The 25,944-nt window shown below is 44.0% G+C and overlaps 1 protein-coding gene across 1 annotated transcript in view; it reads left to right on the top strand.

Moving 5' to 3' along the window:
* Window positions 1–25,944, top strand: part of LOC143767890 (uncharacterized) — a 94,399-nt gene that overhangs the window by 43,689 nt on the left and 24,766 nt on the right. The window contains exon 7 of the mRNA XM_077256411.1: window positions 2,591–3,462. Within this exon, the coding sequence (XP_077112526.1) occupies window positions 2,591–3,462 (872 nt within the window). The remainder of the gene's footprint in view (window positions 1–2,590; window positions 3,463–25,944) is intronic.

Here is a 25,944-nt window from a genome sequence, read left to right as displayed (position 1 = left end):
TAGCACACTTTGGGGTCCATTTTCTCATGTTACCCTTGTGAAAATGAAAAATTGGGGGCTAAAGCAACACTTATTTTAATTCTTGTGAAGCATCTAAAGCAGGGGTGGGCATTTAATTTTCCCAAGGGGCCACATGAGAGACCGTGACTGCTGTAGAGGGCCGAACCAATAGGCTGAAATTAATTCTGCTCAATGTTACTATTAATTACAATTGTGAATATAAAATAATTATATTAATATTAAGCAGAATTAAGTATGCTGACATCCCCTATATACAGTATGAGCCCACACACAGCCCCCTATATACTGTATTAGCCCCCACGTAGCCTCCCACATATACAGCATGAGCCCCCTACATAGCCTCTGTACATGCAAATTTCTCATACACATGAAAAAATGCTCCCATTTCCCCGGCGCTCTGCCTCTGGACTACTTTCTTCGGTGCACTGATTCTTCACAGTGCACAGCTAAAACGATAAAATTACGTCATCGCGTCAGCTGTCTCACACGCTGATTGGTGGAAGAAGGGGCAGGCGGTCACTCCTCAACCAATTCATGCACCGCTGTCTGCATGCCAAGGATGCGGATAGCATTGACAGCAGTAGAGGAGGATGGACGGTGGGCGAGGAAGGGCACTGTGCGGTCCATGGGCCACTGTTTCAGCCCTTCGACTGTCTTGGTCCACGGGCCGGACTGGTACAGCCAGAGGGTCGGATGTGGCCCGCGAGCCACACTTTGGCCATGTCTGATCTAAGGGGTTAATAAAGTTCTTGAATGTGGTTTTGAGTTCTTTGAGGGGTGTAGCTTTTAAATTGGTGTCACTTTGGGGTATTTTCTGTCATTTTTCTTAAAATGCTTACTAAGGGTGCTTTCACATTGCGTTTAGAACATGCACGGTGGCCCCTTCAGGGCATACTTCTGAACCCCATGCAAAACTGGATTTGGACTATAGACTATAATGATGGCGGCAGTAGTAGACTGTGTCTGGGTGTCCGCCGCCAGTAGACTTACACTTCTGAGAATGACGCAGAGAGGGCATTCTTTCCGCCAGCACCATTATAGCCTATGACCCCTTCGGCGCATATGCCCCAATCCAGGTTTGTAGGGGGTTTGGATGTATTCCCCCAACAGGGCCACCGAACGTGTAAACGCAATGTGAAAGCACGCTGACAGATAATAGTTAGTCATTCTGTGCTTGCTCTGTTTGCTTAGTGAGCACATCCTTTGTTCTGTAGCAAGCTATTTGCAACAGTGACACTCTTGCTGAAGCTCATTAACCCTTTAATAACGCAATTGTTGGGTCACACATATCAGAACAACCTGCAGTGACAGGGTTTAGTGTTTTCGCCTCATAACAAGTAAAGCAGAAATAATCTCACTTGTCTACTGAACCATCCTCTGCTGCCATCACAATTCACGTAATTTAGACATCCTCCCCTGCTCATAATTAAATAGATATCCTAAGTTAAAATGGGTTTCAATAATTATTGGCACCCTAATTTATTAATTGCTCTCCCTACACTACTACTTGTCAGGCTTATGCATCCAATTTAGGCCGGGGTCACATTAGCGTATAGCATTCGATGCGATATGCTAATGACACCCGGCTCAAATACTGCTGTGAGCGTGAGCCGAATGTCATTTTACTGTGATCTGATTCTCTCGCATACAAGAATCGGATCACCGGTGAGGAGAAGGAGAGATTAATCTCTATCTTCTGCATGGCCTGTCTCTGCATATATTGGACTGCGCTCAGATGACATCAAAGGCCAGTGTTTTTTTTTCCCACATACTAATTGACTTGAAAGGGCGCGCGCTGTCCAAGATGCACTGCCAATCGCAGTGCCAATTTGTTTGTTGTTTTTCCTCATGCCGAATGAGAAAAAGTTGCAGAACTCCTCTGCCTCATTATATAACACTGGTCGGAGTGCAATGCAAGATTTTCAGTGAAAGATTTTTTTGTTTTTTTGGGGGTAATTGATTGTTTGTTTGGAATGCTGTGCACCAGACCCAGCTCTCTTGAGTTAGCATTTATATGCATAGATTGCAGCCAGGAGCCCTAGGATTTTCTTTTGTATTTTTCTTTTTAATTAACTGCATTAGGAGCAAACAAAACTGCCAGTGGTGATAAGCGAGTGTGCTTGGATAAGGTGTTTTCCGAGCATGCTCGAGTGCTAATAGAGTACGTTCGGCGTGCTCTAAAACTGTTTGAGTCGCTGTGGCTGCATGTATCACGGCTGTTCAACAGCCGTCAACACATGTAGGGATTGCCTGTTTGTTAGACTATTGAACAGCATCAAGACGTGACTCAAACATAGTATTAGAGCATAACGAAGATACTCTATTAGCGCTCGAGCCCGCTTAAATAACACCTTTTCTGAGCGCGCTTGCTCATCACTACGGCCAGTTGCATCAAACTTATCTGATGTGGACTGTGTTCATGGAGGGCCTGAAGTGCCCGTCTTTCCCAGAAGATAGCAATTTTGTGATCTAATCCCCCAAAGTTTTGCAGAATGTGATATATTTCATGTTGTGTTTTAATAAAGCGGAAACATAAAAATATCTACTACTTTTTTTTTTTTTTTTTCAGCAGATGACTGCAGGAAAGGTTCAGATGGCCTTACATCTCCAAATTCCAAAGCAAAGTTTAAAGATGCCCAAGATAATTCTGGTGAACCCTCCATCAGAGAAGAATTTCCCTCAGTGCCTCACAGCAGAGATCTGCCATCTAGTTGTGAACAACCTTCTGTTGCTTATTCACAGACTGTTAAACAAATACCTAGTCATAGAGAGGGTCGACCATTTGGAAAACGTGAAATAAATGTTGAAAGTAAATCAAAACTTTTTACGCACACAAGTGATGAGCGACCATATTCGTGTTCAGAATGTGGGAAGCGTTTTAAGCAGAAAGCCTATCTACTCGAGCATCAGAGAATTCACTCAGGAGAGAATCTATTTTCATGTGCGGAATGTGGCAAACGTTTTACCCAGAAATTGCGAATGGTTGAACATCAGAGAGTTCACACAGGGGAGAAGCCATTTTCTTGTTCAGAATGTGGGAAATTTTTTTCAACTAAACCAAATCTTTTCAAGCATCAGAGAAACCATAAAAGAGCAAAGCCATTCTCTTGTCAGGAATGTGAAATGTGTTTTACCTTCAAGGCAGATCTGGTCCAGCATGAAAGAATTCATAGCGAGGGGAACACATTGCTGTGTTCAGAATGTGGGAAATGTTTTACAACTAAATGGAATCTTGTTCAGCATCAGAAAGTTCACAGAGGAGTGAGACCATTTTTATGTTCAGAATGTGGAAAATGTTTTACAACTAAATACAATCTTGTTAACCATCACAGAACTCACACAGGAGAGAGACCATTTTTATGTCCAGATTGTGGGAAAAGTTTTACACAGAAAGTACATCTCTCTGAACATCAGAAACACCACAAAGTACAGATCCCATTCTCATAATTTTTAGCCTATGTAATGCTGCAGTACCATCATACGTAGTGAAGAGGCAGTGACCCACAAAGTTCCAACACAAAAGTCTCTTTAATGTGTTTCCTCACAGCATTAAAGTCCAATTCACACAAATGCATATGCCTTCAGTGTATATTATCAATGTTCAGTTCATAACACTACATATCATATGGCTTTTAGATTGCAGTCCCTAAACAGGCAGGACCTCTCCTTGTTCAATATCCGTGGAGAGACCGCACGCCATATTACAGTCTCCAAATACATTTTCATATGTTGCAGACCTTACACACACCAGCCCTCCTCTGACTAGTTCCCGTGGGTGTCCTGCATCACTGTATCACAGTCTCTCTACTCACACAGCCCAGGATATCCTTCGAATAGCAGCCGGGCACCATATACCTATTTGCAATCATTACCCATGCCAGTCCTCTTTTCGGGCACAGAACATCCACTTCCAGACACAGGACTGTCCACATCCGACTCCTTTGGGCACAGGACTGTCCACATCCGAGACCAGTACCATGGACGACTTGCATCACTGTATACGCTGCGGGTGCCAGGCTATTCAGCTGCCATAGCTGCTGGCCTGTGCCTCCATGCACTCAGCCAGCGCTCTGCAGGCCTCTGCTCTGCACACCAGCACACCAGACTGACACACCCATACCCTTTACTGCAGGGTTTTTAACAGACAAGCCTGTGGCCTTCAGCCACATGGAAAACCCCAGACCGGAAATCCATAGCTGCCATGCACACCTATGGACTTTATACATCTCCATGCACAACCTGGGGATAACACACAGCGACCCCTACCTGTGACACGAGTCACTGCCTCACACCAGCCATATACATTAGATAGCTGTCGGCCATGCGATGCTTCATTCAATCTTTCAGCTGACAGTCCTATTTACCTACACTCCGATACACAGGAGCACTAGCTTGGCTGAGCGCTCTTGTGTTCTCTATAAGAGCCCATTACTGACATGTTAACTAGCGGACTATTTCTGAGAGAAAAATACAATTACCAGTCCTAAATCGTATGCGCAATCCACATCTCTCCTGACCATCACTTGGTCGTCACCCCCATACACATTAGGTCATTGACCAAACCCATTGATATCGATGGGATTGGGTGACAATGGTTTATATGGGTCTTTAGGCACATTGTCCTTGCGTTTCCCAGATACAGCAGATATTGTCAATACTAAACAGTCTTCTGGGGTGTCAGGAAAATAACCTTTCGTTTTCTAGTTTGTCATGAAACTTGCAACTCTCTGGCGCCCCCCTTACCCTCAGGACAGTCAGGGAACTGCACCTAGGCTAAGTAGTCGCCAGAGAGGCTGCCCTGACATGTACTGGCTATCGAGGCACTCTACAGTGAGGGCGGTATATATATCCCCAGGCCAGGAGTACATATATAAACTTCCGGTCCGTCACTGCCAAGATGCCCTAATATCACCAGAACGCTATGCTGCTACCAGTTCCTCGTTAGATATAAGCCTTGTCCTTTACCAAGCCTATATTGGGTCAGAAACCAACCCCAGGTAACGTGAATTTGCACGGAGTACATGTTGGTTCGTTCATAGAGCAAGAAGTACGAAGCTAACCAATTTATAAGTTTACTCCATAAAAATTGGCAGTGTTTACAAAAGTTAAGATATTACAAGAGACAAAGATGTACAAACAGTTATAAAATAAAATGGATAAAAATACGGAACTTGCTAAATCTCAGTCAACATGTATGATGTCGAAAAAGGGGAGGAGAGTTCCCAAAGAAATGATTCAGCACCCCGGCATGGTGTTAGCTGTGTCTCCAGGCTCTGAATACCTCCCAAAATGGACGTTCCTGTTTCATGGTTTGGCCATAAACTTAGGGACTCCCACTTTGGCTGACCTCACATGTGGGCTGCTTTCCAGAAGATACAACCACCCTGGAAAGCCATCAAAAACTTTTTTTTTCATATCTTTGGCCCGGAAGCTCATAGGCCAGTGACATTGGCATCAGTTTTACCCCTGTGACTTTACCATTGTTTAGCGTCCAAACACGTCATGTCTGTGATTTACTGGAGGGCAAAAATTAATTTCCCAGGTTTCCGATGGCCCCCCAAATGCTACCATGCGTAGCCCTAATTGCAGAGATCCTGGAAATCTAATTTTCATGTTCCTAGGATTACTGAGTGTTATTAAATTTGACTTTAAGTGTTATGCTTCATGAAACAAAGAGATTCTTTTGGGCGGACACACTTAACTCTGCTAGCTGGCACCCCATAAAAACTCACATTCCAATGGCCATTTGCCTGAAGGGAGGGGGGAGTAGAAATTCACAAAAAGGGGGAGAAGCTGCATGTGAGACCTGATTCTACAGAAACCAGGTGGGAGTAGTAGCAGGACAGTTCTGGTTGTGTAACCTGAAATATTTTCCTGACTTGGGGTAATTACATTTCCAGCATTTTTGTGGAGACAAGTGGTGATGCTTTATACCGATAATCTGCACTGGGGCCTCATCCTTTTTCACACCATCTTATATGACCCTACCAAGAACTAGTTTGAAGGGGGAAGAATAGTTCCCTGTGTGAAGATTGACACTGCACAGAAGAACATAACCCAAAACACTGATTATACCTACTAGAAGAGAAAGCTCCATTATGACGAATAAACAAGATTTATTTGGAGGCAATAGAAATGTATGTATGCAATTTAAAGGAGTATTTCCATCTCCAAGATTCTATCCCAAAATGTAGTAGGTGTAACAATATTAGCAAATCCCTCCAGTTAGAAATGTAGTACAGTTTTTCTGATTCGCTATACCTCTTTACTCATGTGCAGGCATTGCAGGACCTTAGGTATCCATGGTTACAACCACTGATATAGTGAGAGTTATCTAATTGTTAGTGGTCGTATCCATGGATACCTAACGTCCTACTTATGCCTGCACATGAGGAAAGAGACATAGCAATCAGAAAAACTATATTACATTTCTAATTGGAGGTATTTGCTAATATTATTATTACAGCTACTACATATTGTGATAGGATCTTGGAGATGGGGAATATCCCTTTTTTTCCTCCAAAGGGTATTGCCTGTAAATATGACGTGTTGGATCTCTTCAATGAGAGCTGGAGACCCTGATCCTCCAACCACCACTGAGAAGATAGAACTAAAACCGAGCCCAATAATTTAGTATCCTGCATTATGCTAACCACTCATGATTTATAACCTAAACATTATTATTATTATTTATTGTTATAGCGCGATTTATTCCATGGCGCTTTACATGTGAGGAGGGGTATACATAATAAAAACAGGTACAATAATCTTGAACAATACAAGTCACAACTGGTACAGGAGGAGAGAGGACCCTGCCCGCGAAGGCTCACAATCTGCAAGGGAACATCTCATGATTTCTTATACTATATATTGTGTTTGACACTCATGGGTTTAAAGTTGCTGCCAATACTTCACCATGGAAGCTGTAGCATGAAATGTGGATAGAACTATAACAAAGGTTTAGTATATGAAGGGTGTAATTTTAGTATCGAGGTTAGTTAGGTTGTTCACCAAAAATCAAGTTATAATGCTCTCTCTGTCGCCTTACTTTGAATAAAAAAAATGTTATGGATGGAAATACAATCCAAAATTACTGCCAAATAAATTACCTTATACAAAAAGGTATATAGAATTCAATGGCAATATTATAATTGATTTATAAGGTTGGGGTCTGATCCAATAAAGTGTATTTTTTAATGTGCATCTCAGTTTGCTAGTTCTCTTCTTTTCTACCAAAACACACAGCCACTTTATAGCTGTTGTGTGGCCCTTCTGTCAAATCATACACTAAATGGACAAAAGTATTAGGACGCGTCTTTTACCCCAGTCAACCCGAGCCTGTTTTCACCTCCCCGGCCAGGCGACATTCAAGAAGTTTAGTAACCGTTCAGGTGTTTTACAGGTATTAAAGGAATGTGGAGGGAAAAAATAAAATTTTTACTTTTTCCCACAAAAATGTTGGTTTAGCCTCACATTATTATTATTATTATTATTATTACATTTTACAGGAGAAAATGGACCATACAATGTGTTGTTCAATTTCTCCTTAGTACATCGATACCCTATATATGGGGTAAAACTACTGTTTCGGTGCACATCAGGGCTTGATGGAAGGAGCACAATTTGACTTTTCGTGAGCAAAATTGCCTGGAATCGGTAGCAGATACCATGTCGAGTTTCCAGAGCCCCAGTGTGCCTAAACAGTGGAAACCCACCATTTTGGAAACTACGCCCCTCAAAGATTTTATCTAGACATACATTGGTAAACATTTTGAACCTTCAGGTGCTTCACAGAATTTTATAACTAACATTGAGCCACGAAAATGAAAAAATACTCTTTCCCCTCAAAAATGTTGCTTTAGCTCTAGATTTTTTCCTTTTTTGCAAAGGTATCAAGAGAAAATGGTCCCCAAAATAAGGCAATACCCCCATATGTAGTCGAAAACTACTTTTGAGGCACAGCGCAAAGCTCAGAAGGGAAGGAACGACATATTGGAGTTCAGATTTTTGCTGTAATGGTTTGCAAGTGCTGGAAGAGCACCTGAGGTGCCAAAACAGCATAACCCCCCCATAAGTGACCCCATTTCACAAAGTACATCTCTCAAAGAATTCATCTAGGGCTGCAGTGATCATATTGACACCATGGGTGTGTCACAGAATTTTTACCATTGAGCAGTAAAGAACGAAATTTAATTTTTACCACAAAAGTTTTGTGCAATAACAGGCGATCAAAACAATGGTATCATTAAAAACGTCAGTTCGGCACGCAAAAAATAAGCCCTCACTCGACCACAGATCACGAAAAATGGAGATGTTACCGCTAACGGAAAATTGTGCAAATTTTTTTTTTTTTTTTAAAGCAAAGTTTGGAAATTTTTTTTAACCACTTCGATAAAATATAACCTAGACATGTTTGGTGTCTATGAACTCGTAATGACCTCGAGAATCATAATAGCATTTAGTGAACCTAGCAAAAAGGCCAAACAAACGAGAAGTGTGGGATTGCACTTTTTTTTTTGCAGTTTCACCGCACTTGGAATTTTTTTCCCGTTTTCTAGTACACGACATGCTAAAACTAGTGATGAGCGAGTGTACTCGTTGCTCGGGTTTTCCCCAGCACACTCGGGTGGTCTCCGAGTATTTATGACTGCTCGGAGATTGTTTTCATCGCCTCAGCAGCATGATTTACAGCTAGTAGCCAGCTTGATTACATGTGGGGATTCCCTAGCAACCAGGCAACCCCCACATGTACTCAGCCTGGCTAGTAGCTGTAAATCATTCAGCTGCCGTGATTACAACTAAATCTCTGAACCCTAACAAATACTTGGAGGTCACCCGAGCGTGCTCGGAAAAACACGAGCAACGAGTACAATCGCTTATCACTAGCTAAAACCAATGATGTCGTTCAAAAGTACAACTTGTCCTGCAAAAAAACAAGCCCTCACATGGTTATATTGATCGAAAAATAAAAAACGTATGGCTCAGGAAAGGAGGGGAGCGAAAAACGAAAACGCAAAACCCAAAAAAGCTGAGGTCATTAAGGGGTTAAATAGTCTTGTCTCAAAGGACTTTTACCCCCACTCATTTTCACCAAGGTCCTGTGTTCGGGTCCAGCTGCTGATATAACATATCCGTTTATAATTTTCTTCCTGAATGTATATATAATGTGTTTACATGTTTATGGCACGACCGAGTTGTTAACATAGGCACCACAAGAGTGATGATCCACGCTTCCCTAGCAGGGGTTCTGATGAGGAGCCCAGTGTTGGTAATGGCAGGAGATGTTACCTGCCAGCCTGCGTATTTCCTTACTTCAATAATCTCCAGCCCTTACTTGAGGCCTAGACATATAAGAATTCAGAATAGACAAACTCCTGGATGAAAAATGTATAGGCATCTCAATGCTCTGCTTATTATCCATATACTAACAATTATTGGTTTGATGTTCCACCAATCCAGGGTCTCTGCCCTGCAGGTCTTCTTTGTCATGATCCAGGCCAGGGTTTGTTTCTTGCTATTCTCTCCCTGGTCTGGTCATGCGGGGGTTAATCTTCTTTGCCTCATTTTGGGATCTGTTTAGCTATTTCAGTCCACGGCTGCCTGCAGGCAACGTCCGCTATAGTTCTTGCCCCTTGAGTGACTGACCCCGTTACACCCTGAATTGTCCTCTGCCCGTTTACTCAGTTCCCTTGCCTTCCCATTCCTGCTTCCCCTCTCGTCTTGGTATGTGTTCCCGGTGCTGTGACCTTGGTATCTGACCCAGCTTGTCCTCTGACCTGTTTTACTGCCTCATGTCTCTGGCATCACTGCTCCTGACTGGCTCTGACTTCTTTGGCTTGTATCTGACCACGTATATAGCTGTTTCTTCTGGTACTGTTTCCTGTCCGTTCCTGACCCGGCTTGTCTGACCACTCTCTTGCCACCTAGTGGCGCCTGCGCTGCCGCATTGTGGTGTTGCGCTGTGAGTGCAACCTTTCTTCCCTCGCCAGCACCCCCTGGTGAAGGTGGCACGATACTGCACTGAGGCAGCATTACATTATTGTGCTGTGGTAAGCTGGTCTGTAACCAAGGTTTAAACTGAGCCCTTGAGTACCGATGAAGGAACAGTCCTGTATTATTAAGCACATGCAAGACGATTATTGGTCTGTACAGTCCTCATTGTGTTGTGCCAGTGGCTATCCGCATACTTTTGCTGGGCAATAAGGTTTTTTTATGTCTGCTCTGTGGCTGCGATGGTTATAAGGATCGATCATAATAACTGCAATTACTCACTGCGGTTCATTATTGGTATTGGGGCACAATGGGTGTGTTTCACTCTTCGTTTTTTGCTACATATTTTATTTACCACATTCATACTGAATTTTGCCATTATAGATATACTGAATATCACACACTCGTTATGGTGATTTATCTTTGCAGATTTCTTTAGTTGTTTATATTTCTTCTGATCTTTCAGATCTTTTCTATATGTAGTCTGGTTCTTGCCTGGGACTTTGGTCCTTTAGCTTCTGTACTCACCCTGGGGTCTTTTCTTTGTTATTCCAGTGGTGCTGTCCTGAGAAACGTAATGGAAAAAGGCAATTAGACCTGCCGGTAACTCAATTTCCAGAAGTCTTTCAGAACAGCACCCTTTATTCCCTCAATTATGTTTTTCTTTTCTCTTACACAAAATCGATCTTCCTGCAGATCATTCATCCATCAATCGCCAGGGCTGGAGATCGAGCTAGAGCCGTTAAAGGATTTCTTACATATGAGTTTATTGGGGCTCATATAGACCATTTCCATCCATCCTTCAGTGGTACTTTGAAAAACACTGTAGGGTGGAGATGGGAGCGGCCCTTTTAACCTTTCTGGGGCTCAGACTGAGGAATGCATTTGGATTTTCTATTTCCTTCAGTCCCATTGCTAAGTGTATAAAGTCAATCACTAGCCAGAAAGTCTGCCTTTGAAAACAGTGGGTCATTCTAAAGAATTTGTGTGGCCCTGTAATAGGGTGCCTCCACTGTCACAAGTCACTTCATGAAATTGAAATGCTCTTAAATATTCCATTATTAACACAGTGAAAATACAGGGTGGGCCATTTTATATGCATACACCTAAATAAAATGGCGATGGTTGGTAAAATCAACTTCCTGTTTTTGGCACATTGGTATATGGGAGGGGAAAACTTTTCAAGATGGGTGGTGACCATGGCGGCCATTTTGAAGTCGGCCATTTTGGATCCAACTTTATTTTTTCCAATGGGAAGAGGGTCATGTGACACAACAAACTTAATGAGAATTTCACAAGAAAAACAATGGTGTGCTTGGTTGCTTACTGGCTAGCACCACTCCTAGAGGCAAAAGATGTGTGCTTACTGGCTAGAACCACTCCTAGAGGCAAATGACGTGCGCTTACTGGCTAGGAGCACTCCTAGAGGGAAAAGATGTGCGCTTACTGGCTAGAACCACTCCTAGAGGCAAAAGATGTGCGCTTACTGGCTAGAACCACTCCTAGAGGCAAAAGATATGCGCTTACTGGCTAGAACTACTAGAGGCAGAAGTTGTGCGCTTAATCATTAGCACCACTCCTACAGGCAAAAGATGTGTGCTTACTGGCTAGCACCACTCCTAGAGGCAAAATACATGCAGTTACTGGCTAGCACCACTACTAGAGGCAAAAGATGTGCGCTTACAGGCTAGCATCACTACTAGAGGCAGCATACATGAACTTTCTGGCAAGCCCCACTCCTAGAGGCAGAAGACGTTATCTTACTGGCTAGCACCACTCCTAGATGCAGAAGACGTGCACATACTGGCTAGCACCACTACTAGAGGCAGCATACATGAGCTTTCTGGCTTGCGCCATTCCTAGAGGCAGAAGATGTGCGCATACTGGCTAGCACCACTCCTAGAGGCAGAAGACGTGCGCATACTGGCTAGCACCACTTCTAGAGGCAGAAGACGTGCTCTTACTGGCTAGCACCACTCCTAGAGGCAGAAGACGTGCTCTTACTGGCTAGCACCACTCCTAGAGGCAAAAGATGTGCGCTTACAAGCTAGCACCACCACCACTACTAGAGGCAGCATACGTGAGCTTTCTGGCTAGCACCATTCCTAGAGGCAGAAGACGTGCTCTTACTGGCTAGCACCACTCATAAAGGCAGAAGATGTGCGCTTACTGGCTAGCACCATTCCTAGAGGCAGAAGACGTGCGCATACTGGCTAGCACCACTCCTAGAGGCAGAAGACGTGATCTTACTGGCTAGCACCACTCCTAGAGGCAGAAGACGTGCGTATACTGGCTACCACCACTAATAGAGGCAGCATACGTGAGCTTTCTGGCTTGCGCCATTCCTAGAGGCAGAAGATGTGCGCATACTGGCTAGCACCACTCCTAGAGGCAGAAGACGTGCGCATACTGGCTAGCACCACTTCTAGAGGCAGAAGACGTGCTCTTACTGGCTAGCACCACTCCTAGAGGCAGAAGATGTGCTCTTACAGCTAGCACCACTCCTAGAGGCAAAAGATGTGCGCTTACAAGCTAGCACCACCACCACTACTGGAGGCAGCATACGTGAGCTTTCTGGCTAGCACCATTCCTAGAGGCAGAAAACGTGCTCTTACTGGCTAGCACCACTCATAAAGGCAGAAGATGTGCGCTTACTGGCTAGCACCATTCCTAGAGGCAGAAGATGTGCGCATACTGGCTAGCACCACTCCTAGAGGCAGAAGACATGATCTTACTTGCTAGCACCACTCCTAGAGGCAGAAGATGTGCGCTTACTGGCTAGCACCACTCCTAGAGGCAGAAGATGTGTGCTTACTGGCTACCACCACTCCTAGAGGCAGAAGATGTGCGCTTACTGGCTACCATCACTCCTAGATGCAGAAGATGTGTGCTTACTGGCTACCACCACTCCTAGAGGCAGAAGATGTGCGCTTACTGGCTACCACCACTCCTAGATGCAGAAGATGTGCGCTTACTGGCTACCACCACTCCTAGATGCAGAAGATGTGTGCTTACTGGCTAGCACCACTCCTAGAGGCAGAAAACGTGCTCTTACTGGCTAGCACCACTCATAAAGGCAGAAGATGTGCGCTTACTGGCTAGCACCATTCCTAGAGGCAGAAGATGTGCGCATACTGGCTAGCACCACTCCTAGAGGCAGAAGACGTGATCTTACTGGCTAGCACCACTCCTAGAGGCAGAAGATGTGCGCTTACTGGCTAGCACCACTCCTAGAGGCAGAAGATGTGTGCTTACTGGCTACCACCACTCCTAGAGGCAGAAGATGTGCGCTTACTGGCTAGCACCACTCCTAGAGGCAGAATACTTGCGCTTTCTGGCTAGCACCACTCCTAGAGGCAGAAGATGTGTGCTTACTGGCTACCACCACTCCTAGATGCAGAAGATGTGTGCTTACTGGCTAGCACCACTCCTAGAGGCAGAATACTTGCGCTTTCTGGCTAGCACCACTCCTAGAGGCAGAAGATGTGTGCTTACTGGCTACCACCACTCCTAGATGCAGAAGATGTGTGCTTACTGGCTAGCACCACTCCTAGAGGCAGAATACTTGCGCTTTCTGGCTACCACCACTCCTAGAGGCAGAAGATGTGTGCTTACTGGCTAGTACCACTCCTAGAGGCAGAATACTTGCGCTTTCTGGCTACCACCACTCTTAGAGGCAGAAGATGTGCACTTACTGGCTAGCACCACTCCTAGAGGCACAATACTTGCGCTTTCTGGCTAGCACCACTCCTAGAGGCAGAAGATATGTGCTTACTGGCTACCACCACTCCTAGATGCAGAAGATGTGCGCTTACTGGCTAGCACCACTCCTAGAGGCAGAAGATGTGCGCTTACTGGCTACCACCACTCCTAGAAGCAGAAGATGTGCGCTTACTGGCTAGTACCACTCCTAGAGGCAGAAGATGTGCGCTTACTGGCTAGCACCACTCCTAGAGGCAGAATACTTGCGCTTTCTGGCTAGCACCACTCCTAGAGGCAGAAGATGTGCGCTTACTGGCTAGCACCACTCCTAGAGGCAGAATTATAGGCCAGTAAGTTTAACCTCTACTGTGGGTAAAATCCTGGAGGGCATTCTAAGGGATGCTATGCTGGAGTATCTGAAGAGGAATAACCTCATGACCCAGTATCAGCACGGGTTTACTAGGGACCGTTCATGTCAGACTAATTTGATCAGCTTCTATGAAGAGGTAAGTTCAGGACTGGACCAAGGGAACCCAGTGGACGTAGTATATATGGACTTTTCCAAAGCTTTTGATACGGTGCCACACAAAAGGTTGTTACATAAAATGAGAGTAATGGGGATAGGGGAAAATATGTGTAAGTGGGTTGAGAGCTGGCTCAGGGATAGGAAACAAAGGGTGGTTATTAATGGAGCACACTCGGACTGGGTCGCGGTTAGCAGTGGGGTACCACAGGGGTCAGTATTGGGCCCTCTTCTTTTTAACATATTTATTAATGACCTTGTAGGGGGCATTCAGAGTAGAATTTCAATATTTGCAGATGACACTAAACTCTGCAGGGTAATCAATACAGGGGAGGACAATTTTATATTACAGGATGATTTATGTAAACTAGAAGCTTGGGCTGATAAATGGCAAATGAGCTTTAATGGGGATAAATGTAAGGTCATGCACTTGGGTAGAAGTAATAAGATGTATAACTATGTGCTTAATTCTAAAACTCTGGGCAAAACCGTCAATGAAAAAGACCTGGGAGTATGGGTGGATGACAAACTTATATTCAGTGGCCAGTGTCAGGCAGCTGCTACAAAGGCAAATAAAATAATGGGATGTATTAAAAGAGGCATAGATGCTCATGAGGAGAACATAATTTTACCTCTATACAAGTCACTAGTTCGACCACACTTAGAATACTGTGCACAGTTCTGGTCTCCGGTGTATAAGAAAGACATAGCTGAACTGGAGCGGGTGCAGAGAAGAGCGACCAAGGTTATTAGAGGACTGAGGGGTCTGCAATACCAAGATAGGTTATTACACTTGGGGCTATTTAGTTTGGAAAAACGAAGACTAAGGGGTGATCTTATGTTAATGTATAAATATATGAGGGGACAGTACAAAGACCTTTCTGATGATCTTTTTAATCATAGACCTGAGACAGGGACAAGGGGGCATCCTCTACGTCTGGAGGAAAGAAGGTTTAAGCATAATAACAGACGCGGATTCTTTACTGTAAGAGCAGTGAGACTATGGAACTCTCTGCCGTATGATGTTGTAATCAGTGATTCATTAATTAAATTTAAGAGGGGACTGGATACCTTTCTGGAAAAGTATAATGTTACAGGGTATATACACTAGATTCCTTGATAAGGCGTTGATCCAGGGAACTAGTCTGATTGCCGTATGTGGAGTCGGGAAGGAATTTTTTTCCCCATGGTGGAGTTACTCTTTGCCACATGGGGTTTTTTTGCCTTCCCCTGGATCAACATGTTAGGGCATGTTAGGTTAGGCTATGGGTTGAACTAGATGGACTTACAGTCTTCTTTCAACCTTAATAACTATGTAACTATGAATACTTCCGCTTTCTGGCTAGCACCACTCCTAGAGGCAGAAGATGTGCGCATACTGGCTAGTACCACTCCTAGAGGCAGAATACTTGCGCTTTCTGGCTACCACCACTCCTAGAGGCAGAAGATGTGTGCTTACTGGCTAGTACCACTCCTAGAGGCAGAATACTTGCGCTTTCTGGCTAGCACCACTCCTAGAGGCAGAAGATGTGCGCTTACTGGCTAGCACCACTCCTAGAGGCAGAATACTTGCGCTTTCTGGCTACCACCACTCCTAGAGGCAGAAGATGTGCGCTTACTGGCTACCACCACTCCTAGATGCAGAAGATGTGCGCTTACTGGCTAGTACCACTCCTAGAGGCAGAAGATGTGTGCTTACTGGCTAGCACCACTCCTAGAGGCAGAAGATGTGCGCTTACTGGCTAGCACCACTCCTAGAGGCAGAAGATGTGCGCTTACTGGCTAGTACCACTCCTAGAGGCAGAAGATGTGTGCTTACTGGCTAGCACCACTCCTAGAGGCAGAATACTTGCGCTTTCTGGCTAGCATGTCTTTCAGGGAATACAGAATAGTTATAAAAACGAACTGGGAAATCCATTCACCTTGGCTGGTAGTCTATAGTGAAAAAGGCAACACTAATGGTAAGCCTCCTCGGATACAAACATACTATTACCTTATGCATATGACTATGCATATCGCCGTTTTTCGGTTTCCCAATACTACGGCAAAAGTATTGGGAAAAAAAAACGGGCGTTCCGCAAAACAAAAGGTCATGGTGCACCGCAAAAACAACCTTCCGTTGTTTTTGCGGCCCCATTGATTTTCAATGCGGGCCGTGGCCGTAAGGCTTCTGTCACACATACCCTTTTGTGGCTCCAATAGATTTCTATGGGGCCGCAATAATTCCACGGTGCACTGAGGGCAGTATTTATGGCCGTGAATAAAGATGGAGCCTGTTCGATCGTTTTCACGGCTTACGTAAATCAATGGGGTCCCAAAAACAACAGAAACACCGTTTTTTCCCAATACTTTTGCTATAGTATTTGGGAAACGGCGATCAGCAAGTATTTTGCAGTCCGTTATTGCGGCAGACATTGAGAATAGCGGCGATACGGCCCACAAAAACGGGCTGCAAAAAAACTGGTATGTGTAAAGGAAGCCTAATAACCCACTGCGATTATAAACGAACCCACGTGTCCCTGATCACATGACTGTGACATCACCAAAGGTCCTATACGCCCCATGATGAAGACATCTAGCGCTGGTGCATGCATGTGACTGATCACATGACCGTGACATCACTGAAGGTCCTTTAGACAAAAGATCCAGCCGGTACATCTGTCAATGGTCGGAGAATACGTGAGTTCTAGTTATTGCTATACCGTGGGTGCACAGAGTATAAGGGGCCGTGTACCGTGCATGTAATGTATATGGACATAGGCATGGCTGTCTCCTTATACAGGGACATGCAGATGTAGAGCTCTGTCTCCATCTCTTGTTTCCTGTTACTACTGTGGGTGAGAGAGAAGAGGAAAAAAGATGTTTATATGAAAGAGAGAGATTATATAAGGGAGAGAGATCTGTATATAAGAGAGAGATAGATCTGTATATAAGAGAGATATCTGTATATAAGAGAGATCTGTATATAAGAGAGAGAGAGATCTGTGTATAAGAGAGATCTGTATATAAGAGAGAGATCTGTATATAAGAGAGAGATCTGTATATAAGAGAGAGAGATCTGTATATAAGAGAGATCTGTATATAAGAGAGATCTGTATATAAGAGAGAGATATCTGTATATAAGAGAGAGATCTGTATATAAGAGAGAGATCTGTGTATAAGAGAGAGAGATCTGTATATAAGAGAGATAGATCTGTATATAAGAGAGATAGATCTGTATATAAGAGAGAGATCTGTATATAAGAGAGATCTGTATATAAGAGAGATCTGTATATAAGAGAGAGATCTGTGTATAAGAGAGAGATCTGTATATAAGAGAGAGATCTGTATATAAGAGAGAGAGAGAGATCTGTATATAAGAGAGAGATCTGTATATAAGAGAGATCTGTATATAAGAGAGATCTGTATATAAGAGAGAGATCTGTATATAAGGGAGAGATCTGTATATAAGGGAGAGATCTGTATATAAGAGAAATCTGTATATAAGAGAGAGATCTGTATATAAGAGAGATCTGTATATAAGAGAGATCTGTATATAAGAGAGAGATCTGTATATAAGGGAGAGATCTGTATATAAGAGAGAGAGAGATCTGTATATAAGAGAGATCTGTATATAAGAGAGATCTGTATATAAGAGAGATCTGTATATAAGAGAGAGATCTGTATATAAGAGCGAGAGATCTGTATATAAGAGAGATCTGTATATAAGAGAGAGATCTGTATATAAGAATGAGAGATCTGTATATAAGAATGAGAGATCTGTATATAAGAATGAGAGATCTGTATATAAGAAAGAGAGATCTGTATATAAGAGAGAGATCCGTATATAAGAGAGAGATCCGTATATAAGAGAGAGATCCGTATATAAGAGAGATCCGTTTATAAGAGAGAGTACCGTATATAAGAGAGATCTGTATATAAGAGATCTGTATATAAGAGAGATCTGTATATGAGAGATCTGTATATAAGAGAGATCTGTACATAATAGAGAGATCTGTATATAAGAGAGATCTGTATATAAGAGAGAGAGATCTGTATATAAGAGAGAGAGAGATCTGTATATAAGACACAGATCTGTATATAAGAGAGAGAGATCTGTATATAAGAGAGAGATCTGTATATAAGAATGAGAGATCTGTATATAAGAATGAGAGATCTGTATATAAGAATGAGAGATCTGTATATAAGAGAGAGATCCGTATATAAGAGAGATCTGTATATAAGAGAGATCTGTATATAAGAGAGATCTGTATATGAGAGATCTGTATATAAGAGAGATCTGTATATAAGAGATCTGTATATAAGAGATCTGTATATAAGAGAGATCTGTACATAAGAGAGAGATCTGTACATAATAGAGAGATCTGTATATAAGAGATATATCTGTATATAAGAGAGATCTGTATATAAGGGAGAGATCTGTATATAAGAGAGAGATCTGTATATAAGAGAGAGAGATCTGTATATAAGAGAGACAGATCTGTATATAAGAGAGAGATCCGTATATAAGAGAGATCTGTATATAAGAGATCTGTATATAAGAGATATCTGTATATAAGAGATCTGTATATAAGAGAGAGAGATCTGTACATAATAGATAGATCTGTATATAAGAGATATATCTGTATATAAGAGAGAGATCTGTATATAAGGGAGAGATCTGTATATAAGAGAGAGAGATCTGTACATAAGAGAGAGATCTGTACATAATAGAGAGATCTGTATATAAGAGAGAGATCTGTATATAAGAGAGAGATCTGTATATAAAAGAGATCTGTATATAAGAGAGATCTGTATATAAGAGATCTGTATATAAGAGATCTGTATATAAGAGAGATCTGTATATAAGAGAGATCTGTATATAAGAGATCTGTATATAAGAGAGATCTGTACATAAGAGAGAGATCTGTACATAATAGAGAGATCTGTATATAAGAGATATATCTGTATATAAGAGAGAGATCTGTATATAAGAGAGATCTGTATATAAGAGAGAGATCTGTATATAAGAGAGATCTGTATATAAGAGAGAGAGAGATCTGTATATAAGAAAGAGAGATCTGTATATAAGAGAGATCTGTATATAAGAGATCTGTATATAAGAGAGATCTGTATATAAGAGAGAGATCTGTATATAAGAGATTTGTATATAAGAGAGAGATCTGTATATAAGAGCTAGATATCTATATAAGAGAGAGAGATCTGTATATAAGAGAGAGATCTGTATATAAGAGAGAGATCTGTATATAAGAGAGAGATCTGTATATGAGAGAGAGAGATCTGTATATAAGAGAGATCTGTATATAAGAGAGAGAGATCTGTATATAAGAGAGAGATCTGTATATAAGAGAGAGAGATCTGTATATAAGAGAGAGAGATCTGTATATATAAGAGAGAGAGATCTGTATATAAGAGAGAGATCTGTATATAAGAGAGAGAGATCTGTATATAAGAGACAGATCTGTATATAAGAGAGATCTGTATATAAGAGATCTGTATATAAGAGAGATATATCTGTATATAAGAGAGATATATCTGTATATAAGAGAGAGATCTTTATATAAGAGATCGGTATATAAGAGAGAGATCTGTATATAAGAGAGAGAGATCTGTATATAAGAGAGATCTGTATATAAGAGAGAGAGATCTGTATATAAGAGAGATCTGTATATAAAAGAGAGAGATCTGTATATAAGAGAGAGATCTGTATATACTAGAGAGATCTGTATATAAGAGAGAGATCTGTATATAAGAGAGAGATCTGTATATAAGAGAGATATATCTGTATATAAGAGAGAGATCTGTATATAAGGGAGAGAGATCTGTTTATACGAGAGAGATCTGTATATAAGAGAGAGAGAGCTGTATATAAGAGAGATCTGTATATACAAGAGAGATCTGTATATACGAGAGAGATCTGTATATACGAGAGAGATCTGTATATAAGAGATCTGTATATAAGGGAGAGATCTGTATATAGGAGACAGAGATCTGTATATAAGAGATATCTGTATATAAGAGATAGATATTGTGACAAAACACTCCGGGATCGCCTTTGCTGGGGTCAAAGGTCACGTGGTTTGTGCATTGAACTCTGAGGCGACAGCAGGTTTCCAAGTTGACTGACCTCAGGTCAGGTTTATTAAAGTGAAAGCAAATACAGAAAACAAAACATAAAAATAAATCCTAGCCTGTCCGGCGCTAACTAAACAAATACGTTGCTATCTAACAACTGGGGGGGCTTCTCCCTCCCAGCTAACATTACACAGATCATGAGCACAGCTCTCACTCACGTTTGTCTCACACAGACAGGCATTCTGTGTGCCCCAGGCTGACACCTGAAACCTCCAGCTGGTCAGCCTTTATTCCTGCACTTATTAACCCCTCGGTATCTTGAAGATACTGAGCGGCCTAATTCACATAGGACAAATACCTGGGCGAGATATACCTGCCCCCGACTACCAGACCGACATGACTCTTACATATCCTTCCTCCCCTGCTCAGACCACTCAGGTCGAGCAAGAATACTCTCGAAACAGTGTACTCGGGACAGGGCATCAGCGTTCCCCTTCTGCACCCCGGGGCGGTGCTCCACCGTGAAAGAGTAAGCCTGCAGGGCAAGGAACCACCGGGTTACCCGACTATTACGGTCCTTGTGGAGATGCATCCACTTGAGAGGGGCATGGTCCGTGACCAGCCTAAACTTCCTACCTGCCAGGTAATATTTGAGGGAGTCGAGAGCCCATTTGATGGCTAGGCACTCTTTTTCAATCACGGCATACCTCTGCTCATGTACATTCAGTTTCCGACTGAGGTAGAGGACCGGGTGTTCGACTCTGTCCCTTACCTGGGAAAGTACAGCTCCGACACCAGTATCAGAAGCATCAGTTTGCACCACAAACTCGCTGCTGAAATCAGGAGTCACTAGTACGGGCTGAGAGCACAAAGCCCGTTTCAGACTGTGGAAGGCCTCTTCAGCCGCAGAGGTCCATTTTACCCTGACGGAATCCCTCCCTTTGGTAAGATCCGTCAAGGGGGTAGCCATGGCCGCAAAGTTGGGTATGAACCGGCGATAATAGCCGGCAATGCCCAGGAAAGCTTGAACTTGTTTCTTGTTCACTGGTTGCGGCCAGCCCTGAATTGCCTGTATTTTGTCGATCTGGGGTTTAACCACTCCTCTGCCAATCACGTAGCCCAAGTATCGGGCTTCTTCAAGGCCGATGTGACATTTCTTGGGATTCGCCGTTAAGCCTGCGTCTCTCAAGTCATCAATCACCGCCTGTACCTTCCGGAGGTGAGCTTCCCAGTCCACGCTGTAAATTATGATGTCGTCTAGGTAGGCAGAAGCGTACTGCCTGTGGGGCCTCAAGACTCGATCCATCAATCTCTGGAACGTTGCTGGGGCTCCGTGAAGTCCAAACGGCATGTAGATATACTGGAACAGCCCTTCCGGTGTAGCAAATGCCGTCTTTTCTCTGGCCGCCTTGGCCAGAGGGATCTGCCAGTACCCCTTTGTTAGATCAAGGGTCGTAATGTATCGGGCTTTACCCAGCCGATCGATCAACTCATCGACCCGGGGCATAGGGTAGGCATCAAATTTAGAAACCGCATTCAGTTTCCTAAAGTCATTGCAAAACCGTATAGAGCCATCCGGCTTAGGTATCAACACGATTGGACTGGACCAGGCGCTGTGCGACTCTTCAATGACTCCTAAATCCAACATTGCCTTCACCTCCCGGGAGACGGCTTCACGGCGTGCTTCCGGAATCCGGTATGGCTTCACATGAACTGTGACACCAGGCTCTGTGACAATCTCATGTTTCACTAGCCTAGTCTAGCCAGGTTTTTCCGAGAAAAACTGTTGGTTCTGTAACAAAAACTGCTTAACCTCAGATTTTTGTCGTTCAGAGAGAGTCTCGGCAATCTGCACCTCCGGTACGGTAGGTGAGCAAACCGGACGGGGCAGATCCGCTGTTAGGGCAGCGCGGTCTTTCCAGGGTTTTATCAGATTCACATGATAAATCTGTTCTGGTTTTCTCTTACCAGGCTGGTGCACTTTATAGTTCACTTCTCCAACTCGTTCTATGACCTCAAAGGGGCCCTGCCATTTCGCCAGAAATTTACTATCCACCGTAGGGATTAGGATCAACACCCTATCCCCGGGTGCAAACGTACGGACCTTGGCGCCTCTATCATAACTTAGCTTCTGGGCTCCCTGGGCCTGTAACATATGTTCCCTAACAATGGGCATGACAGCAGCAATACGGTCCTGCATTTGCGTTACATGGTCTATCACCGTTTTAAAGGGAGTGACTTGACCTTCCCAGGTTTCTTTTGCGACGTCCAACAGTCCACGGGGACGACGGGCGTATAATAGCTCGAAAGGCGAGAACCCTGTGGAAGACTGGGGAACTTCCCTAATGGCAAACAGCAAATAGGGTAACAAGTAATCCCAGTTCTTCCCATCTTTGTCTATCGCCTTCCGGAGCATCTGTTTTAAGGTTTTATTGAACCGCTCAACCAACCCATCTGTTTGAGGGTGATAGACAGATGTACGCAACGGATCTATTTGTAAGAGTCTGCAGAGCTCCTTCATTACCCTCGACATAAAGGGAGTTCCCTGGTCGGTGAGTATCTGTTTTGGAATCCCTACCCGACTAAACACTTGCACCAATTCTTTGGCGATCGTTTTGGTAGCAGTGTTACGCAAAGGGATGGCTTCCGGGTAGCGAGTGGCATAGTCCATGATGACGAGGATATGTTGGTGCCCATGTGCGGACCGGGGAAGGGGCCCAACCAAATCCATCCCAATTCTCTCAAAAGGGACCCCAATGATAGGGAGGGGTACCAAAGGGCTACAGTACCGAGGTTTAGGTGCCGAGATTTGGCACTCTGGACAGGACTCACAATAGTTACGCACATCATTGTGTATTCCAGGCCACACAAAACAATGCAATATTCTTTCTGTGGTTTTTTGTACCCCCAGATGTCCCCCCATTATATGTCCGTGGGCCAGGTCCAGTACCTACCGCCGATAAGGTTTGGGTACCACTAACTGCTGCACAGTGTCTTCCCCTTTTTTTTCTACCTGGTATAGTAAATCATTTTCAAGAACCATGTACGGGTGCGCTAGCCTAGTGTCAGGTTCTACGGGTACGCTATCTATCATTTTTACATTTTTTCTAGCCTGAGTCAGGGTAGGGTCTTCCATTTGTTCGCTGTGGAAGTCATCCAACTGGACTCCAAAATCTGGTAGGCAGGGTGCGGGATGGCTGTCTGCCTCCGCCTCTCGCTGAGTTTCCTCAGTTTCTTCAGTTTCCCCTGCCAGAACTGAGAAGGGGTACTGAAGGTTAGACTCAATAACCTCCCCAGCAACGTCTTCCTGTGGGACCTCCTCTAAGAGTTCGGGACCTCCAGATGGCATGGGAAAAGATTCACAGCTACCATGAAGGAGCAACTGATTCTCCCACAATTGCCAGAAATGGGGAAAATCCCTGCCCAGGATTATATCATGTAACAACGCGGGGATGAGTCCCACTTTGCACAGACCCATAGGGAGTGGAAATCGATATGACCGCTGTTAGGTACGAGCAGGTGTCACCATGCACACACGTTACAGAAAATTTGTCAGACGAACCAGACGGAAGTGCCACGAGACTAGCTTTCACCAGAGTCACCACGCTTCCAGAGTCTAGTAACGCCACAACACTTTTCCCATCAACAGATAATTCACACAGGTGTTTTGCTATATCACTTTGACCCGCATTCACATTCACCAGCCGTGTAACCAAAGACATGCGTTTCTTAGAGTCTATAACATCGCACTGCATGGGTTCAGTGTTAACAGGACAGTTCGCAGAAACATGGCCCTTCTCACGGCAGCGGAAACACCTAACAGGCCCCCTACTGAGACCACCGTCCCATACTCTCGGTCTCGGAGTGCGAGTAGTCCCGGGTTCCTCCCCCACAGTTTTTTGCGATTTTCCTTCACCCGTAGTCGCTGGAACAGTCTTACCGGTTCCACGAGGAGAAGGCACAGACCGGGTGCTAGCGGTTTCGTCGGGAAGTCCTTCTACCACGGAATAACGCTCGACCAACTCCACAAGTTGATCCGCTGTCGTGGGATTTCCTTGGCTTACCCACCTTTTCAGCGCTGGAGGTAGCACTCTCAGATACTTATCCAGGACAACCCGCTGGATTATTTCTGGGGTTGTCAGTACTTCGGGTTGCAGCCATTTCTTTGTCAAATAAATCAGGTCGAACATCTGAGACCGCGGCGGTTTATCTGGCTGGTATGTCCACTGATGTACCCTCTGTGCACGGACAGCCGTCGTTACACCTAGCCGGGCCAGGATCTCAACTTTCAGCTTCTCAAAGTCCTGAGCGACTTCCGGGTCCAAGTCATGGTAAGCTTTTTGGGCCTCGCCGGAAAGAAACGGAGCAATCAAATCGGCCCCTCGTGCCTTCGGCCACTTCTCCCTCAACGCCGTCCGCTCAAACGTTGTCAGGTATGCTTCGACGTCATCTTCTGCAGTCAACTTTTGCCAGTACCGACTCACATGGATCCTTCTGGACTCTGCTTCCGGGTCTACCTCAGGCATGCTCACCAGGCGCTGCGCCACCTGTTGGAGAAGGTGGCGGTCTGCAGCCGTCATGTCCACTAACTCCTTCAGCTGTGCGGCCATCAAGCGATTAGCTTCATGCTGTGTGGCAGTGGCCTGCACTAGGGCTTTCACTACGTCTTCCATACTGTCGCCTGTGCCACGTGTTGCCCGCGTCCTCCACCACAATGTGACAAAACACTCCGGGATCGCCTTTGCTGGGGTCAAAGGTCTCGTGGTTTGTGCATTGAACTCTGAGGCGACAGCAGGTTTCCAAGTTGACTGACCTCAGGTCAGGTTTATTAAAGTGAAAGCAAATACAGAAAACAAAACATAAAAATAAATCCTAGCCTGTCCGGCGCTAACTAAACAAATACGTTGCTATCTAACAACTGGGGGGGGCTTCTCCCTCCCAGCTAACATTACACAGATCATGAGCACAGCTCTCACTCACGTTTGTCTCACACAGACAGGCATTCCGTTAGACCGCACATGGAGTACTGTGTCCAGTTTTGGGCACCGGTGCTCAAGAAGGATATAATGGAACTAGAGAGAGTACAAAGGAGGGCAACAAAATTAATAAAGGGGATGGGAGAACTACAATACCCAGATAGATTAGCGAAATTAGGATTATTTAGTCTAGAAAAAAGACGACTGAGGGGCGATCTAATAACCATGTATAAGTATATAAGGGGACAATACAAATATCTCGCTGAGGATCTGTTTATACCAAGGAAGGTGACGGGCACAAGGGGGCATTCTTTGCGTCTGGAGGAGAGAAGGTTTTTCCACCAAAATAGAAGAGGATTCTTTACTGTTAGGGCAGTGAGAATCTGGAATTGCTTGCCTGAGGAGGTGGTGATGGCGAACTCAGTTGAGGGGTTCAAGAGAGGCCTGGATGTCTTCCTGGAGCAGAACAATATTGTATCATACAATTATTAGGTTCTGTAGAAGGATGTAGATCTGGGGATTTATTATGATGGAATATAGGCTGAACTGGATGGACAAAAGTCTTTTTTCGGCCTTGCTAACTATGTAACTGTGTGCCCCAGGCTGACAACTGAAACCTCCAGCTGGTCAGCCTTTATTCCTGCACTTATTAACCCC

This window comes from Ranitomeya variabilis, chromosome 4 (genome assembly GCF_051348905.1).
Source record: "Ranitomeya variabilis isolate aRanVar5 chromosome 4, aRanVar5.hap1, whole genome shotgun sequence".
NCBI classification, from domain to species: domain Eukaryota; kingdom Metazoa; phylum Chordata; class Amphibia; order Anura; family Dendrobatidae; genus Ranitomeya; species Ranitomeya variabilis.
This window is presented reverse-complemented; position numbering and strand designations above follow the sequence as displayed.